This window comes from Archocentrus centrarchus, chromosome 18 (genome assembly GCF_007364275.1).
Source record: "Archocentrus centrarchus isolate MPI-CPG fArcCen1 chromosome 18, fArcCen1, whole genome shotgun sequence".
Taxonomy (NCBI): Eukaryota; Metazoa; Chordata; class Actinopteri; order Cichliformes; family Cichlidae; genus Archocentrus; species Archocentrus centrarchus.
The window spans coordinates 15667631-15688239 of NC_044363.1; the positions used below are offsets into that span (position 1 = coordinate 15667631).

Sequence of the window (20609 nt, forward strand, 5' to 3'; positions counted from 1 at the left end):
CAAAGTAACTTAAAGTACCTTTATTCCCCATTCCTATGGTCAGTTTGAACTTCAGCAGGTAGTCATGATCCTGTCTACATGCCTAAATGCACTGAATACATACTACATGTCCGTGCATAAATATCCATTATCCTACTCACACCATTTCTGTAAAATATTACAAAAAGGTGTGGGGAAAATAGAATGGCAAATTCATGATAAGAAACATTTTTCCCATTAAAAATGTGGATGCTCAGTTTAAACTTCAGTGGGTTGTCATGATCATGGCCACGTGCCTAAATTTACGTGAGAATACATGTCCATACATAATTTTCCATTATTCTACTCACACATTTACATTTCATTTATTTTACATTTCTGTAAAATAGTGCAGAACGTTGCAGGAAAAGATGGTAAGAAACATTTTTCCCATTAAAAATGTGGGTTTTAAATGATTTGATCTTGTGGAACTTATATTTAATTTATTCTTAACCTTTTCCTTAAAAAAATGAATGAAAACCATCAGAATGTAGTTGGAAGGGATGTTATTCAGAAGAGAAGCTTTTAACAGTATTTAACAATAACAGCTCACAGGTTCACAGCTTCCCAGAATGTTGTTGAACTGCAGTATGAGTCAGTGCACATAGTACACATTGTTGTTTCCTGGGTGTTGAAATGTGTACAGTAGGACTCATTGACATGAAATTCTTCTTAGTCTTAATGCTCCAGGGCTCAATAACTCTGTAATTCATTGTTGTGTTATGTAACCATGCAAGGGTATTTTACAGAGTAAAATCCACCCTTCCATTCTCTTCAATTTTCCAATCGTCTGTCGCAGGGCTAACACAGAGAGTTAGACGGCCATTCACATCTACGGGCAATTTAGAGTCCTGACCACATGGTGGATTCTAGCTGTGCAAAAAAGTTATATTTATTTTGCAGTTGAGTCAATAAATTTAGGCAACTTAAAAGTTCCCCTTTCTTTCCCTGTGTTTCCTTTTCTGATAAACAATGAGAAAAACAACAAAACAAATGAAGCATTGAAGCAGAGCAGCATTACATTTTGTAAGACAAAAGCTTCTTTTTTTAAAAAAATCTTTGCTAAACAGGAACAATAAATGTGTTCATGATTTATTCCCAGATCAGTACAATAGCTGTGCTCATTATCTAAATTAATGAAATGGGAATTTATCCGTGACTTGGATCAGAGTTTATTTCAGCCTGGTAATGTCTGCTTCATGCTGTGAAATAGGATAGTCATCTTAAAATGGCGAACATTGTGTTCAGGTTTACATACCACCTGAGTCAGGTGTTAGGTGTGGTTTTGGCAGAGTTGGGGAAATAAAACATTCGTCAGGTGTGAATCAGATTGAAACAAACATGGTCTGGCTCCCTATGGTTTGTTGACTGAAAAATAGTGACAAGTATATGTAATTATGTGTAAGATAAATTTTCCCTGTGTCGAGATATGTTCCTCGAGTTGTTCTTCTTGCTGTTCCTCTCTGTATGAACTGAAGATGTTATATCTATGGATCACTATCAAGTTGAAGGAGCTGTTCAGCATAGTAGGCCTGTGTTGGTTAGTGTCATGGTCCTGGCCCAGTGTTTGGAGTTCTTTTGTGAAGTTCTGTTCTTGTTGTATTTCTTGTTATGTTTTTTTAGTTTTTCTTGTGGTCTAGCTGCTCGTTTGTTGTAGTTTGTATTCTGTTTTTGGTTATTATAGTTATTTGCAGAGGTGGCAAAAGTACTGACATTCTGTACTTAAGTAGAAGTACAAGTACTTGTGTTAAAAAATACTGCAGCAGCTCTTACTTAAGTAAAAGTAAAAAAGTACAGGCTCTGAAATTTTCTCAAAGTAAGAAAGTAAAAGTAGCTCTTTGGAGGACGTTTCTACCTGCTATTTTTGTGTAAAGCTAACTGAACCTTATTACATATTATTGTAATAATATAAAATAATACATGAGAACACAAACGTTATTCCAATCTAAATTTGAATTCTAATGAATGTACTCAGCTTGAATCACAAACTGTGAAAGTGAATTTAAACACAGCTCTGTTCTCTGTGTCCTCCATAGTAGAGGGTGACTGTGCCTCCACCTAAACACAAACATGAGGATACTCAGGGGTTACAGTGGGATTCAGAAGGTGGAGGAATCCTAAGATCAGCTGTAGTGGCTCTGCATGGGGAGAAGAATCACAACTTTCTATTGTGAGCTGCAGTAAATGATGTTGGTGTGCAGGCTGTGATCAGCTGACCTGCTGCTGCTGCTGCTCTGAGGTTTACTGCTCTGTGTGGATGAACTGAACTCACAAAGATGTAACCCAGTATTTCACAGCTATCTGTGCTGATCTCCATCCCCTACACTGACAGCATACAGGCTGTAGAAATGTTGGTCTCAGTGAATGAATCTCAGCATCAGCAGCTTTGATTCAAACTCATCTCTGCTGCACTGATGTAACCTGTAACTCTGACCATGAACACAAAGTGCACCAACACAGAGCGTTACTGTAAATACAGTACAACAAGATAACCTGTTTATTACACACTAAACTGCAGTATTTTCATACAATCTTTAAATAACACAAAGTCAGCATACTTCAGTTTATTTTCCAGTCCTTACCTTTAATTCTAACCTCTCTTCTTCCTCTCCTCTCCTCTTCTCCATCTCTGAGTGAACTTCTCTCTCTTTGCTCTCCCTGTAAATACAGCAGCTCTTCTTTTAGCTAGCAGTCACACTGTGTGACAAAACTGCACACACTTTGTGTGTTTGCTGATATTTGTTGAGCATTTAAAAACGTTGCATTTACCTGCCACACGTTACTCCCTTCATGCTCGCTCCTCTCAGTAGCGCTAGCTAAGCGTTTATGTCCCGCGAGCACAAACTTATGGATTCGGTCCGGCCCGCTGTGACCCCTGATTATAGCGCTATAAATAGAGACATTAATTATATGGGTTTGTGTATTTAATCCCTTTGTAACCCGATAAGCCCCGGTGATGGAGGATCCGCCAGTACGATTGTCTCTTATATGTTAATATTCCTCCGTTTAGGCTCAGATCGCTTGATGACTGACGGCGCACTGACCGGAAACGCAAACTACTCCCTGACGTGTTAAAAAGTAACGAGTCTGTTTGAAAATGTAAGAAGTAGAAAGTACCGATACTTGTGTAAAAATGTAGGGAGTAAAAGTAAAAAGTACTCAGAAAAATAATACTCAGTAAAGTACAGATACCTAAAAATCTACTTAAGTACAGTAACGAAGTATTTGTACTTCGTTACTTTCCCACCTCTGGTATTTGTTATTTCTGATTCCCTGTGTCTGTCTCCCCGTGTCTTGACAACCTGTTTAATTCCCTCTGTGTGCCAGTCCTCCTAGGTGTTAAGTCTGTGTGTACCATGTTAGGTTACTTCCTGTTTTATTTTGACAGTCTCGTGTTCCCTGAATTTTGTGTTTTGTTTGCTTCCCCTGTGTTGTTTCATTTGTTGCACCTGTTGTTCCCTGCTATTTCCACTTGCCGTGATTACCTAGTGTGTGTATTCAAGATCCTCAGTCTTTCTCTCTGTTCTTTGTTATCATCGTCAATCTGTGGTCCCTGCTGTGTGTGTGTGTGGTGTGTGTGTGTGTGTGTGTGTGTGTGTGTGTGTGCGTGTGTGTGTGGTGTGTGCGCGCGTGCGTGCGTGCGTGCGTGTCTGTATGTTCTCGTTTTACGTTGACCAGCCCAGTTTGTTTGTATTACTTGTCATCCTTCTTAATAAACCACATTTAAGTTCAGTTTGCCTTTGAGTCCTGCATTCGGGGTCCAACCTTTACCTGCCTGCCACAGCTAACCATGACAGTTATACAGGTGCTGTCATAAAATTAGAATATCATGAAAAAGTTGATTTATTATAGTAATTCCATTCAAAAAATGAAACTTGTATATTATATATTATATATATTATATATATATTATCAGAATTTAGGGGAGTGGTGGCGTAGGGGAGAAGAAGAGGGTTCATCACTGAGAGGACCCTGGTTCAAATCCTCGGGCTGGCATCACTGTGGGTCCCTGAGCAAGCCCACCCCCCCCAGGTTGCTCCCCGGGCGCCCCTTGGCTGCCCCCTGCTCCATGCTGTGCTGTGTGTACTACATACTCCATGTGTGTGATGGGTTAAATGCAGAGAATGAATCTCACTGCATGTATATGTATGTGACAAATAAAGCTCTTTCTTCTTTCTTTCTTCTTCTATATTCATTCATTACACACAGACTGATATATTTCAAATGTTTGTTTCTTTTAATTTTGATGATTATAACTGACAACTAATGAAAACCCCAAATTCAGTATCTCAGAAAATTAGAATATTGTGAAAAGGTTCAATATTGAAGACACCTGGTGCCACACTCTAATCAGCTAATTAACTCAAAACACCTGCAAAGGCCTTTAAATGGTCTCTCAGTCTAGTTTTGTAGGCTAAACAATCATGGGGAAGACTGCTGACATGACAGTTGTCCAAAAGACGACCTTTGACACCTTGCACAAGGAGGGCAAGACACAAAAGGTCATTGCTAAAGAGGCTGGCTGTTCACAGAGCTCTGTGTCCAAGCACATTAATAGAGAGGAGAAGGGAAGGAAAAGATGTGTGTAGAAAAAAGTGTACAAGCAATAGTAATAGCTGCACCCTGGAGAGGATTGTGAAACAAAACCCATTCAAAAATGTGGGGGAGATTCACAAAGAGTGAACTGCAGCTGGAGTCAGTGCTTCAAGAACCACCACACACAGACGTATGCAGACATGGGTTTCAGCTGTCGTAGTCCTTGTGTAAAGCCACTCTTGAACAAGAGACGGCATCAGAAGCGTCTCGCCTGGGCTAAAGACAGAAAGGACTGGACTGCTGCTGAGTGCTCCAAAGTTATGTTCTCTGATCAAAGTCAATTTTGCATTTCCTTTGGAAATCAAGGTCCCAGAGTCTGGAGGAAGAGAGGAGAGGCACAGAATCCACGTTGGCTGAGGTCCAGTGTAAGTTTCCACAGTCAGTGATGGTTTGGGGTGCCATGTCATCTGCTGGTGTTGGTCCACTGTGTTTCTGAGGTCCAGGTCAACGCAGCCGTCTACCAGGACGTTTTAGAGCTGCTGACCAACTTTATGGAGATGCAGATCTCATTTTCCAGCAGGACTTGGCACCTGCACACAGTGCCAAAGCTACCAGTACCTGCTTTAAGGACCATGGTATCCCTGTTCTTAATTGGCCAGCAAACTCGCCTGACCTTAACCCCATAGAAAATCTGTGGGCTATTGTGAAGAGAAGATCTGATACGTCAGACCCAACAATTCAGAAGAGCTGAAGGCCACTATCAGAGCAACCTGGGCTCTCATAAGTACTGAGTGCTGTACATGCTCATACTTTCATGTTCATACTTTTCAGTTGCCAACATTTCTAAAAATCCTTTTTTTGTATTGGTCTTAAGTAATATTCTAATTTCTGAGATACTGAATTTGGGGTTTTCATTAGTTGTCAGTTATAATCATCAAATTAAAAGAAATAAACATTTGAAATATATCAGTCTGTGTGTAATGAATGAATATAATATACAAGTTTAACTTTTTTGAATGGAATTACTGAAATAAATCAACTTTTCATGATATTCTAATTTTATGACCAGCCACCTGTAGGTCCTTTTTAAAAGGGAAGTCACTTGAACATCTCAAGTCTAGTCAAGTCACAGGAACATGATCAGGACACGTTTTAACACACGAGGTTCCCGTTTGGTAACTGGAATGTGGCTCATTACTGTGTCATTGAAGGAAACAAACCACTGGAAAATGTCCACTTGGCAGACAACCTCTTCTAAGTAAGATTTGTTATTCATTAAGCAGTGATGAGGTCATTACATAACAGTAATGTATCACTTGTGACTTTTCTTTATTGATGTAATTGCTACCTGGATAAAGTAATTGAAGTACTGGTTATGTTACCTTCACATTACAGTAAGTTGACCTGAAACATAGTGTCATATAATTACCAGCTAACAACATAAGTCTGAGCCTACAGTCCCACACGCCACACAAACCTAATGAGGACACACAAGATCTTTCTTTTAGTGTTTCAGTTTAAACAGAAACACCAGCCCAAATCGATCACCACAATGATTCTACTGTAGAAACTTTACAGGTAGAAATGGCCTGACTGTTCATCCCTGCTGCTGTTACTTACGTTCAGGCTCTGGCTGCTGGACTGCGGTCAGTATACACTCAGCTCTAACATCACCCTCAGGGCTCTTGGCTTGCTTTGTGTTAGCATGCTGTCTGAGCAGATGCTTGCAAAGAGCTGAAGTTGTGTTATAAGGATAACGCCCTGGAAGAAATCTGCCCTGTACAACTGTTATTTTACCACCTTATGCTTTTGTGTGTGTCTTGTGCAACAAAACAAACAAAATGTCCAGATCTCCACTCCACAAATTGGTAAACTGCTCCACCATTTTCTGTGTAGAAACAAGCATCAGCTGTTTGTAGCCCAAGTGGCAGGAAGGAAAAGTTTTTGGTTTTGTTTGTATTTTTCAAGCCACCCATCACACAGAACAGTGGAAAACCTTTCCAACACAAGTGCTGGGGTTTTATTTTTACCCAATGAGTAAAATGACAAATGTTTAAAAGTAAACATCTGTAAATTAACTAATTAAACAGTGGCTGAAGCAAATAATAGACATTTAAATAATACATTAGACAGAGAGCGACAAATAGATTGTGCTAGACTAACGTCAGGCCTTCTCGGTGTCAAAGAACAATATGTTTATGTTACCCTTAAAGGTTTTGCCAAAATATGTACATCTGTATCTAAGGAGGGAAGGGTGTGTGTAGGTCACCGCTCCCTGTTGCTAAAGAGCATTAACTGCCTTGTCATGATTAGGAACAGGGGCGTGGTGGCCATGGGGAGGTTTGGGAGTTTTCCCGAATGACCGGTTGTTTCAGGGCGAACCAGGGCTGCATCTGCAGTGATGCAGATGCTGCAACCAGTCTGTAATGGTGAAGAAGGAGCTGAGTGTAAAAGCAAAGCTCTTGATTGATCTGCGTGATCTACATTCCTGCCCTCACTTATGGTCACGAGCTTTGGGTAGTGACCGAAAGAATAAGATCGCAAATACAAGCAGCATAAATGAGTTTCCTCTGAAGGGTGGCTGGCCTCTCTCTTAGAGATAGGGTGAGGAGTGCGGCCATTCGGGAGGGGCTCAGAGTAGAGTCATTGCTCCTCCAAATCGAGAGGAGCCAGTTGAGATGGCTCAGGCATTTGACTAGGATGCCTCCTGGGCACCTCTTGGGTGAGATGTTCCGGGCATGTCCCAACGGGAGGAGGCCTCGGGGTAGACCCAGGACACACTGGAGAGATTATATCTCTCAGCTGGCCTGGGAACGCTTTGGGGTCTGTAGAATATTGACTGTGCAGTGTGCACACAGTAATATTGAGCCTTCACAGATGCCGTGGTTCTGGGTTTTGCGCATGCGCGCTGGGGGTTATGTCATTGTTTTGTCCTGCCGTTGGTTGCCACTGGTTACCGCTATGTGAGCTGTAACGACTGACATTTCTCGTCATTAAATGGAACCAGGTTAACAGCACTGTGATCGCATCCTTTCTTGCCACAACACACAACAGGGTCCCTCCAGATGAGCTGGTCAAGGTGACTGGGCAGAGGGAGGTCTGGGGTTCCCTACTTAGGCTGATGCCCCCATGACCCGACCCCAGATAAGCGGAAGAGAATGGATGTATGGGTGAATGGATGGATATTCTTACGATAATTCGTCGACCTAAAACTAGACTAAAACTAAACTATTCAGATTGACTAAATTATGACTAAACTAAATTACCATCTCCTCAAAAGACTATGACTAAAACCAAATCAAAATTTGCTGTCAGAATGACACTGCAGCCCAGCCAGCAACCCATTAGGAGAGGTAAAGGGGGAGACACCAGCTAAGGGGTGGTTGATGATCTTTTTCCCTCTTTGCTGCTCCGTTGTACGATCGGATAAAAGGCCTCTCCAAACCAAGCTTCCGGGCTGAATTTCAACCCCAGCCCGCCCCTGATTAGGAACATGTGCGGGAGGAAGGTGGTTCTTTTATGGAGCTCTTATTGCTGATTGGAGAAGCTTATGCCATGATGTCAGAACCAACCACTGGACGAACCAGTCTGAGAAGGCCAAGTCTAAACCACGGCTTGTCCAACTGTTTTGAATTGCTAGTGCTTGTAGATAGCACTTGTATTATAAATTGTTTTTAAAATTTTTTTAATAAAGAGTTTCAGGTGTCTTCCTTCACAAATAAAAATGTAAAGTAATGCATTACTTTGAAACATGTTACACCAACTGCAATAAAATGTCTGGCAGAAGTAAGGTTACTGGAGAAGAGTTTACTACTTTCGTCTCTAACGCTACCTGTAAGACAGACCCAACCCCACCCCCCCCTTTCCCCCAAGTTTTAAACTCGGAACCTTCAGGAGGCCTTTGCAGCCTGAAGAAAAAAGGGGTCAAAATTTCAGTGATATACTGGGGGGGCTGTCCATTAAAAGCTCTAAACTTAAGACTAAAATTTTAAAATCAATGCTCAATTTGACAGATAGTCAATGTGGAGGGATAGAATGGGTGTTATGTGCACCCTTCTGTTAGGCCCCGTTTACACGACATTGTTTCAAAATGAAAACTGCGTCGTTTGATGCGTTTCGGCCTCCTGTTGACATGGGAACAGAGTGAAAATGATGCGTTTTGGAAAAGGGGTCCAAAGTGGAGCATTTCAGAAATGCTCCGGCCTGTCCGGCCTGTGTACTTGCGAAGATTTAGATACACTCACAAAGACGGTGTCTGCCTACATTAAGTTCTGTGAAGAGTTGATTATTCCTCAGAAGTGTATTGTTGTTTATCCAAACAATAAGCCATGGGTCACCAAATCTCTCAAGAGGGATATTAACCTACAAAATATTAGTTTCAATGGAGGTGACGAAACCCAGTACAAAAAAATTACAAAATCAGGTGGAAAGGGAAATTAAACTTGCCAAGAAAAATTATAAGGACAAAGTTGCATGCATGCTCAAAGCAGGTAAATCTCAGCCTGCTTGGGAAGGGGTGAAGTCCGTTATGGGGTTGAAATCAAATAAGTGTCTAGTTTATAACATCAGTCCCACACTAATATGTTGGTTGCTGGACTTTTTAACAAATAGGTCACAACGTGTGAGGGTCAGTGGCGTTTTATCAAATGTTCTTATATCAGCCGCTGGATTCCCTCAAGGTTGTGTTTTATCACGTCTTTTATTTGTTTTATACACAAATGGTTGCCGGAGCAGGTACACAGGGCATCACATACTGAAGTTTGCTGATGACTCTGTTGTCCTCTCTTTGGTGAGCCATGGAGACTCTGACCGTTGTCCAGTGGTTGATGATGCCATACAGTGGTGTAAGTCTTCCTTTCTTGATATTAATGTCAGGAAAAAAAAGGAAATGATTATAAATTTTGGTAAAAATCCAGTCATTTTTCCTGTAACCATCAACAACCAATCAGTTGAGGTGGTTAATCAGTACAAGTACCTTGGCACTCTGATGATAAACTCAAGTTTATCACAGGTTGATGCCATGTGCAAGAAAGCCCATCAGAGACTATATTTTTGTTGTAAGCTCTGAAATTTTAATGTTGACCATAATTTTATGAGAATGTTTTCTTTGTTTTATAGAATCTGTTTTAACTTTTCCTTTTGTGTCGGTACGGGCTTTTAAATTTGAGGAATCGAAAACGTCTCCAGGGAATTGTGAAACTGTGCAGCAACATTGCAGGGGTTTCCCTGAACAACCTGGGGGATGTGTACAAAGTCAGGCTCTTAAGGTAAGCCCGCTTTGTCCTGGCTGATTCCAGCCACCCTCTTCATGGCCACTTCAGGTTACTTCCCTCAGGCCGCAGATACATGTGGTGCCACGGTCAAGGAGCAATAGGTTCAAAAACTCTTTTGTTACTGTGGCAATAGGTTCATTAAATAACACGAGGTGATTTTTTTAAAAACTTTTATTCTTATGTTTGTGAGTCAGGATTGTTATTTTAATATCACTGCTAGCTGCAAAACTATTTGCCCCCTTGGGGGATAATAAAGATTTCTTTGGCCTTTGACCTTTTGGTAAATCAGTTTTTACTGATTTACCAAATCCAGAAAGCTCTCCTTTCTGGATTTTCTACTTCAAATGATAACCTGCTAAAGATGTTAGTTTGATAGCCTTCACAAATACAGTAATGTGCAAAAGTCTTGAGCCACCCCTCATTTCTTTAGATTTTGCTTCCAAGGAGCCAGACTTTCTTTGATTTATTTTTAAACTGGTCTCAGACTCAGCAAGACTGAATGTCTTTCAGAGTTTTTCTTTGGACATTGGCTGATTTTTCACTCATTTTCAGTCCAGTCCTTGTACCTGACCATTTTCAGAGGAATGTCTTTTGTTTAAGCCTTTAACACTGAGCTATTAATCATTCTAGCATAAAGAAGGCTCCTGACTCAAGGGACGAACCAGTATTGTGTAAAAACATAAGAGAAAACAAAGACTTAGCTGTTACTAGCAATCACAAAAACATGCATTTTGTTCTCATTTCTTTAGTTCAATCTCTGAAAATTGCCAAAGAAAACACAGTTTGATAGCATAAAATAGGATTTTGGCAACAAAAAGGCAATTCCCAAAGAGTTACTAGCAGAAAACTTGGCACATTTTAGCACAATGTGCAGTTTGTCCTTACAAAATTGAGGAAGAAGTGTCAGGCCTAAAAAGCTATCTACAGCAGATGATCAGTGTCTGAAAGTCAAGTCCTAAAGAAACAGGAAAAAAATCTGACAAAGGCCTGACACAGGACCTGAGAGATGCATCTGACATACTAAACAAATCGCTGCACCTATTCCCCATTTTCCTAGGAAATATTAAAAAAAAAAAACATTGCACAGTTTTTACTAAGAAGAAACTGAAACTGGATAAATTGGATAAATTGCTGGATTTCTTTTTCCTTGCTGCTCATTTAATTCTGTTCTCTGTACGCTGTGTTTCAGGTTGGGGATAAACAGATTGGGATCTAGGTGTGGCCCAGAAGTCCATCAACAGGAAAGGTGCCATCATGGTTCGTCCTGACAGCGGTTACTGGGCCATCTGCCGCAGAAAAGGTGGCAGTCTCAGCGCCTGCACAGGGCCCTCAGTCACCCTCAACCTTTACAAAATCCTAAAGAAAGTCGGCATATTCCTGGACTATGAGGAAGGGTCTGTGTCCTTCTATGACGCAGAGGCAAAGACTCACATTTATACTTACAGCAGGTGCAGCTTCAGGGAGCCTCTCTACCCATACTTTAACCCCTGTGTTCAACACAATGGGAGAAACGTCACCCCGGTGGTTATATGTCCTCTCGAGGGAGGTGTCAGGGAAGAACAGGACAGAAGCATCGAATTAGCTGTATGATGTGATGCTAACTAATATTTTTTTTTATTTTTGAACCAATTTTGGTTTGAACAAGTGCTTCAACTAGACAATCACAATGGTTGTTCCTGCTGAAACCATAGAAGTGAGCCTGCCTTAAAGGACTGAAAGAGTCTGTTAGGAGACATTTAAGGTGGAAGCAGCACAAACACTGTAGCGTGAATCTCATGCAGGATCTTTTGTGGTCTGTGCACACTCATTCCTGTAGCCACTAAAAATAAGCTGAACTTTAAATTTTAAAGTTATTGCTCACTGTTCAGAAAAACAGTGTACACAGATAGACAGCCTCTTATCAAGTAACTCTGCCACAGGCTAAAATACTGAGTTATTTCCATTATAATCTGTAATGGCCAACATGCAAAACCCTTTAAGCCTGTAAGATTGGAGTAAGTTGTTAAATGTGAGTGCAAAGTGTTGTTTTTTTCCCCAACTATTCTTAACTGTTTTATTATTCAAATGATTTTCTATAAAATACTATCAAGATATTACTTTACTTGACATAAAAGTTCTGAAACTAAAAATAAAAGCAAAGCTTTTGAAGAAAAACCTGAGTGTGTGAAGTGTTTTTATATTCTTGCTCTTTTAATATGAGGACCCACCATTGTGGGTTTTTTAACAGAAAAGAAAGCAAAAGCATGTGTCCATCTAAAAATCATAGCAGGAATATGCATAAATTTGTGTTTCACCAACCTTTGTGTGTTATCTCAAGTAAAACAAAAAAAAAGAGGATGAGAAGGAGGGGGGGGAAGTACAGTGGGGGAGGGTCGAGCAACAGTGGAAACAGAAGGATGGCGATGCTCATGATGTGATTAAACGTCTGCTCAAACACAGGGGTTCCCTGGAACAGAGATATAGTGAGAGAGAGAGAGTGTGAGAAAGAGGGAGAGGAGCAGAGATAAAGCTGAAGGTAACTGGGAAACGATGCTCTAACTTTACTGAGGCAAGCTGGTTCCTGTATGCTGCTGCAGGAGGAGCGCTGAGGAAGTGAAAGGTGGGTGATGTAGCATCTATAGATTATTGCTTTTAGGGTCATTATTGTTACATTTCTTGTACTTCTTGTCTTGCGGCATGTTGCCCGGGGGGACTGTGGGGCATCACCTAACAACATCTCTAACTGGAACATTTTAATACATTTAAACTACGTTTTATAATTTATCAAAGTACTGGTCTGAATCTCTGTGTTTGCTTCTTAAAATGGTGGTGGACAGCTTTTTATCACAGTGAGTGCGTTAGTGTAAAGGAATGCAAGTGCAAAGAGAGAGGGATTAAATTGGAAAGGTGCACAAGGTGAATGAGTGGGAGTGTTTACCCACAGATGGCCTCTCGGTGGTGGGATTGTGATAGTCCGCTGTACTCCCCTCCTGAGTCCAGCTGGCATCGCTCACGTGGGCCCCTTCCTGGCCAAACCATTACCTCATCACTTCTATTTATTTTGCTCGTCAACATAAAGCAGTTTTCTATTAATATTCTCACCACTGATTACGCAGTGACATGGCAGAGCACTGCGTTGGATTTATATTACATTTACAGCAATGCAGGTCTGAGAGATTTCAGCTGTGTCATACCAGACAACTTTCTCCAGCGCACCACGCTGTGTTTACCTATTTTAGCAGCAAATTTCCTCCATCTGGGTGGATTTTGAGCCTGTTTTTGGGGTTGTCATGTAGTGTTTCTAAACGCAAAAAGGAATGATAATGACTTTCTTTATGCTTAATATTTAGGGTGTAAAAACAGCAGAAAAGTTGTAGTGTCTTTTTAATTAGATGTATGAACTTGTTTAAAATGACTAAAGACATCCATATATAAAAATAGCTGATTATCCATCAGTATAGGTTAGTTGCAGTAAGGTGGAGACAGCAATTGTTTGCCTTTTGTTTGTATCTTTCAATGTGAATCATTTGAATGGAAAAGTTATCAGAAAAAAACTGAACTGCAGAAGTCAAATATTATCTGGTAGTCCAGTCACATTGATTTTTATGCACTGTTTCAGTGTGCATAATTGTGTCGTGTGTTCCACTGATTTGCAGGCCTGAAGGTCTAAAAATCTTCGCACCAGCCTGGACTTCTGAGTCTACACCCAGTTGGCTGATGGCCACCCCTGCTGTGGTGTGAGGAACTGGACACCGCCACCTATTCTGTACATTTACAGACTTCCTGTCAGCCATAGTAAGCCAGCTGAGGAGTACCTGAATCATTTAATCTCCCAAGAGATGAGACAAAGCCCCGGTTGATATTTTCTTTCCAGGTGAAATTATGACCCTGCTGGTAAAGTGAGGTGCCCGCCAAGAAGATAACGTTCTTGCTGAAGAGCTGTGGTGACCATTCTGGAGTAGAAGCACAAAAAATGTCTTGTCTGTCGTTCACCTCTACACCCTGCCTTGAACTCCGCTCTGTCTTTTTTGTTGGACTGCTGCTGCTCGTCCATCGGGGGCCCTCAGGGGTCAGCTGCCAGAATGACACAGAGCCGATTGTGTTGGAGGGAAAGTGTCTGGTGGTGTGTGACTCCACCCCGTCAGCAGAGCCATCAGGTAATGCCCTGGGCATGTCAGTGAGGTCAGGAACTGGTCGGGTGGCATTTTCAGCCATTCGTAACACCAACCACGAACCCTCAGAGATGAGCAACCGAACTATGACCATCTACTTTGACCAGGTGGGTTTAAGAATTGTGTTTTTTGTCGGAGCTCCTCCCAAAAGAAGCAAAAATGTCAAACAGTATGGTGCAAGAATAATGCTTCACCTTACACCGCAGTCTAACAATTGTCGGTATAAATTTGCTTTTTTAAAGATTATAAACTACATTTTGTTTCAGATGAATGTGGAGAGGATCCAAATGTAGGACACTGCAGGCAGAAAACTAGCCTTTTTCCCCCAAAAATGTCACACAGATAAAAATCCAATCAACACAGGATAACATGCAGGGAAGTATAACAGACACTGTGACACAGACTGAAGGGAAGACTGAGGCAGGTGGAGACAATCAGGATGGTCGAGGACAGAGACAGGAAGCAAAACAAACTTTCAGTGTAAAAGAGGAAACAACCAAACAGGAATGATACAGACATGAAAACAAACATTTAATAAATAAGAGACAAGAAAACAGCCCAAAGGAAACATGCTGAGTTGGAGACATGGACCAGGGCCATAAAGGCAAACATAGAAAGATGAGGCAGCTGCAGCTACTAGAAACCAAGACATGACCAAAACCACAGGATGCATTAAAAAAAAAAAAAAAACGGGGTCGGGGACCACTCCACTAGAATAAAGAAAACAACACAGGAAACCAGAAATCCAACAAACACAAAAATCCAAACTTCAGACATTTGTAGTGACAATAAAACCCTCGCAAAAGCCCATAAATTCAGTAATCACACTTTTTATACTGGACTGGATTGTCTTTGGATCAAATTTTTCCAGTGGCTTTTCAAGCTTAAAATAAATAAATAAGCATTTAATAAATAAAATAAATAAGAGTGTAATATTATACCCATCCAAATAAATAATAATAATAATCCAAATAATAAGCCTCTCATTCCAAAACCCCTGGCATGAATCTGCTGCCACAAAAGCCTCCAGTCTTTTGAGAAGGTCTTCCACCTGGTGCAGGCGCTTTATGGTCTAACAGTAATAATGACGTTCAGCTCTATATGTATGGAGATCATTCAGTCTCTCTGGTTATGTCCCTTTGTGTACAGGTGCATTTTCATCTTGGAAGAAAAAAGTAAGAGCACACTATTGCCTAAACAAAACTTTACATCGTAGCATAAAGATTAGAACAACAGGGACAGCTCTGCATGTTTGATTGGGCAGATTTTTACACAGTATGCCCTTCCTGACACAACCCCAAAGGTATCTGTGTCTCTTCCTGCGACTGAACCAGGGATCTTTTGCTAGTCTTCTTTTTTTTAAGCTGCTCACTTTAGGGGTTGCCACAGGAGAGCATCTGCCTCCATCTTACCCTATTCCTAGCATCCTCCTCTCTCACACCAACCCCCTGCGTGTCCTCCTTCACTGCCTCCATGAACCTCCTCTGATGTCTTCCTCTTTTTCTTCTGCCCGGCAGCTCTGTCTCCAACGTCCTTTTTCCAGTATATCCACTATCCCTCCTCTGTACATGTCCAAACCATCTCAGCCTTGCATCTCTAACTTTGTCTCCAGCTTGTTATGCGTAAACCACTACACTAAAAACCTCTCCCTATAAATAGCCAGGTCTAAAGTTCTTTTAAAATTTTATGCATAATGATTAGGGTTAGGATAATGCTCAGGACTGGCTGAAATGCTATGAAATGGTGCATTGACTGAATCTGCCCTTCAATCACAGCAAGTAAAATGACTGAAGGAAATTAGAGTGTTGTGCATATGCCACTTAAAAGAGTACAACAGTATATGAAAAAAGAATAGTCCCTGCAGATTGTTTGGTGTTGCTTAAGTTATAAAAATGCCCAAACAAGACAAACAAAGCAGAAACAGTCCTACAGTGTATGTAACTTCAAGAACACTTGTGTGCCTCGTGTCAGATAGTAGAAATGAGCATGTGCAAGACTTTAAGTCAGGTTTTTGTTTTTTTTTAGTTTTTATCAGATTGATCCAGTGATATCTGTCTGTACATTCATGCTTGCATTGTTCACTAAGTGAGATTTTAGTTATGTGCAGAGACACCCTGAGTTAAATGCTAGCATCCGTGTGTCACATGCATCTTCACCCAGTATAATGTTTGACTTGTTTAGCATATTAGCACATCAACAATAACACTAAACACGCAGCATACAGTAGCTGAAACTCATATGTCAATAGTTTTGCAGGTAATTGGTCATTGGCAACTTTAGTGGACAAAGTCCAAATTCCATAATGAAAGTCCACAAGTCACCAACTTCATATTGATCTGAAAAGCAAATACGTGTATTTAAAAGTACAAATGTGAATGTCCTTATTGTACTATAGAGGCAATATAATCAATAGGCATCTTCCTCCTAGCCACATAACTGTACAAAATTATTCGCCAGTGCTATGCAAGGTAAAAGGTCAGTGTTTTAATATAAGTCCACAGGATTCAGTCCATAAAGGAGCATCAACATCTGTGTGAAAACAGTTTATTGTGGGAACCAAAGTGGTGGACTGACCAACCAGCCAGTTTAATAATAACCAGAACAGACTGCCATTGCCATTTATAGATACAGCCTCATCTGCTGTTACTAAACTTGATTTATTGCCACTGAAGTCCCCAGTCACTGATCACACTGTACAAACAGAAGGTACATTGTATGTTTGCAGAAAAAGGCTTTCATTGACAAGCATTATTATGACGGACTGACCCACTGCCAGTTCTTTCTCTCTCTTTTTCTCTTTTTCTCCTCTGAGGATGAGCTGACCAGCTATTTTGAAAAAATAAAATAATAATAATAATAATAAAAGACCACAGTGGAAGCTCAGTAAAAATCACAAAAAAAAAATAACCAAGGATTGCACATTTAGTTAAAATATTTTGCTTCTCTCTTTGTCTCCTTAGATCTTAGTGAACGTTGGCAGCCATTTTGATCCAGCGACAAGCATCTTTGTGGCACCCAGAAAAGGAGTCTACAGCTTCAGCTTTCATGTTGTCAAAGTTTACAACCGGCAGACAATACAAGTAAGAACAAAAACTTCAAGGATGACAGCATCAGCTGACACTGAATGGCTCTATTTTTCCTCCCCAAAGTAAAGTTAGCAGATTGATTCTATTCTAAGGTTTGTAAATTAATAGTTGACATAGAGATGCTTAAGGCTGATTTCTTCTGTGATCCCCACATATTACCAGATGATCTGGAACCTCAGGGATACTGAAAAAGGTCCCAGGCTAGGGATGAAAAGCTGTAATTCATTAACCACTGATGCAATATTATTGTCCAACCCCCTGAATTAAAACCAAAAAATGCTCTTCAGTCACATCTTGATTGTTTAATTTTGAATAGATTCTGTTGGCGTACATCACCAAAAAAAATCCATTTTCTGTGTACTAATTCACATGGCCACTAGAGGTCACTTTCCTTTAAAGCACAACTATAGATAAAATAATGAATATTTCTGAATGACTTTATGTTATTTGACTGGAGCTGGTTGTTTCCCCATGTTTACAAGCTTTACGTCTAATAGCCTGTTTATGGTGGCATATGTCATATATGGTGCAAGCAGGTGTTGTTTCAGCCACTTGTGCACCTCTCAGTTTCTATAACTTGGCATGCTGTGCCACTGCCGTCGCAGTTGAAGACATGAAACATGTTTGTTTTTTACCCACCATTTTAATAATATCAGTACAGAGACTCGGGAGATGTTGCAACAGTTTGAAAAAGTGTGAAGTTCAGTTTATTCCAGTTTATTCCTGATTCATCCCTCCAGACATTTGGAGGAGAAATCTGTACCAGGGCCTTGGTCAGTAACCGCTTATGGTCTAGATCAGGGATCCTCAAATCCAGGCCTCGAGGTCCGGTGTCCTGCAGTTTTTAGATGTGTCCCTGATCCAACAAACCTGAATCAAATGGTTGAATTACCTCCTCAGTATGCAGTCAAGTTCTCCAGAGTCCTGCTAATTACTTCTATATTTGACTCAGTGTATTGAAGCAGAGACACATCTAAAACCTGCAGGACACGGGACCTCGAGGCCTGGATTTGAGAATCCCTGGTCTAGATAATCTAGTAATATGAGGGGTTTGACTATATGGACCAGAGTCTTCCTTTAATGGGAGCAGAACTTGGCACTACTGGGCTTTTTGATGTGATAAATGTTGTAGGAGGATGTATTTTAACAGGCTAATGTGGTGGTTTAATAACCATAATGAAGCCCTTTCACTGCCTAAATGGAATCAAGTAGTTTTGCCCAACCACTTTGAAAACTCCTTGTGAATTAGTGAGCTTTACAGATGTCTAGCAAACCTAGCTGTTTCCCTTTTTTAACAGCTTACAGTGCATACATAGAGAGATACATAGGCAGAGGTGGCAAAAGTACTGACATTCTGTACTTAAGTAGAAGTACAAGTACTTGTGTTAAAAACTGCTCTGGTAAAAGTTGAAGTAATCCTAATGAATGCACTCAGCTTGAATCTATTATGTAGGACACAAACTGTTAAAGGGAATTTAAACACAGCTCTATTCTCTGTGTCCTCCATAGTAGAGGGTGACTGTGCCTGCACCTAAACACAGACATGAGGATACTCAGGGGTTACAGTGGGATTCAGAAGGTGGAGGAACCCTAAGATCAGCTGTAGTGGCTCTGCATGGAGAGGAGAATCACAACTTTCTATTGTGAGCTCCAGTAAATGATGTTGCAGGCTGTGATCAGCTGACCTGCTGCTGCTGCTCTCTCCTTCCTCTTTCTTACATCTTTGTCCATCTGAGTGAAGTTATCGCTCATTCATTGCTCTCCCTGGAAATACAGCAGCTGTTCCTTTAGCTAGCAGACACACTGTGTGACAAAGTGCACACACTTTTTGTGCTGATATTTGTTGAGCATTTAGAAACGTTGCACTTAAAATTACCTGCCACACGTTACTCTCTTTATGCTCGCTCCTCTTCTGTAGTGCTAGCTAAATGCTGAAGTACCACGAGCACAACTTACGGGCATCTGCCCTCAGTCACTGTAACCCCTGATTATAGCGCTATAAAATATACATAAATTATACATAAATTATACAGTTTTGCCTCGGTTTTGTGTGCAATGAGCCCCAGTGATGGAGGATACGGCAGTATGATTGTCTCTTATATGTTATTGTTCCTCTGTTTGGGCTCAGATCGTTTCATGTTTGATGGCGCACTGACTGGAAATGAAAACTTTTCTCAGACGTGTTAAAGCTAAAGTAATGAGTCTGTTTTGGAAATGTAAGAAGTAAAAAGTACAGATATCTGTGTAAAAATGTAGGGAGTAAAAGTAAAAAGTAGTCAGAAAAATAAATACTCAAGTAAAGTACAGATACCTGAAAAAAGTACTTAAGTACAGTAATGAAGTATTTGTACTTTGTTACTTCCCACCTCTGTACATAAGGCAGCTGATTTCTCACTAAGACAGATTTAATTCACTGTTCTCTCACCATAATTTCCCTGAAAATCTGACATCTTGCTTTCCCAGGTGAGTCTGGTGCTCAACGGCTGGCCTGTGATCTCGGCCTTTGCAGGAGACCAGGATGTGACCAGGGAAGCTGCCACCAATGCTGGACTGGTGATTATGGAGAGGGGGGATAAGGCTTACCTCAAACTGGAGCGGGGAAACCTGATGGGAGGGTGGAAGTACTCCACCTTCTCTGGGTTTCTGGTGTTCCCCTTGTAGGGTTGGCTGAGGTAGGATGAAGAGAGCTGATGTTCTTGTCATAGTCAAAGGTGTGGAGAGGTGGGTGGGTGTAACATAAAAAGTACTTTGTAACTTTTAAAGCCATTGACACAAAGGAGGAGGAATTAACTGATACATCAAACTGCACTGATGCATCTTGATGTGTATCGATGAATTGGTGAATTCACTCTGCACCCAAAAATCTTGGATGTATTTTCCATTTCCATCGCACTTTTATGGCTTATTGTCTGTTGTCTGACACATCATCACTCTGTGCTTGCTTGCAGTTTTCCTTTAATGCATGAAATAAGAAGTACCAAATGTTTGTTGCAATAAAGAAAATGATTGTGTCTATTGACTGCATCTATCTATCTATTAGCATTAACAAATGAACATTTTCAGTGTTAACTTGCCAGCTATAATGCTTTATCACAGAAATTTTCAAAGGTACTCCATCTACTTTTATATCTATCAATCATACATTTGTTAAATGTAATTAGCATCTATTTCCAGGTCCAAATGCTCCTTCATTTCCTAAAAGGAAATAAATGCTGAAGCACAAATGAGAATATGATCCAAAATCTTCCATCTCCCATAATGTGTTCAGTGTAGCTGTACACTTTATTGTTGTCTCAAGCATCCAGACAGCAATGATAAAGAAGATTCACAAGGTTGGGTGAAGTTAGAAGTTAGCAGCAAGCAAGCTAGCTAGCTGACATCCAAAGATTAGCTGTTTTGTCCACAGACAGTATAAAACATGGCTGTAGCTACCATGATGTCACCCATTGGTTTGGGAAGTCCCCTTTTGAAACCTCGAGCTGAGGGTTTTCTTTGTGTCTTGAAACCAGATGTGATGAGCGGGATGCAGATCTGACTGAAAAACA

At 40.7% G+C, this 20609-nt stretch overlaps 1 protein-coding gene across 1 annotated transcript; it reads left to right on the plus strand.

Moving 5' to 3' along the window:
* Positions 1–13468: 13468 nt before the first annotated feature.
* On the plus strand, positions 13469–19970 carry LOC115797328 (cerebellin-1). Its single transcript, XM_030753881.1, has 3 exons — positions 13469–14085; positions 16939–17058; positions 19528–19970. The coding sequence occupies exons 1-3, from the start codon at positions 13780–13782 to the stop codon at positions 19723–19725; spliced, it is 624 nt and encodes a 207-aa protein (XP_030609741.1). The 5' UTR covers positions 13469–13779; the 3' UTR covers positions 19726–19970.
* The last annotated feature ends 639 nt before the right edge of the window (positions 19971–20609 follow it).

Coding starts and splice junctions, on each gene's coding strand:
- LOC115797328 (XM_030753881.1), top strand. CDS start 13,780: ATGTCTTGTCTGTCGTTCACCTCTACACCCTGCCTTGAACTCCGCTCT. Junction 14,086..16,938: donor TGACCATCTACTTTGACCAG/GTGGGTTTAAGA, acceptor TTGTCTCCTTAG/ATCTTAGTGAACGTTGGCAG. Junction 17,059..19,527: donor ACAACCGGCAGACAATACAA/GTAAGAACAAAA, acceptor TTGCTTTCCCAG/GTGAGTCTGGTGCTCAACGG.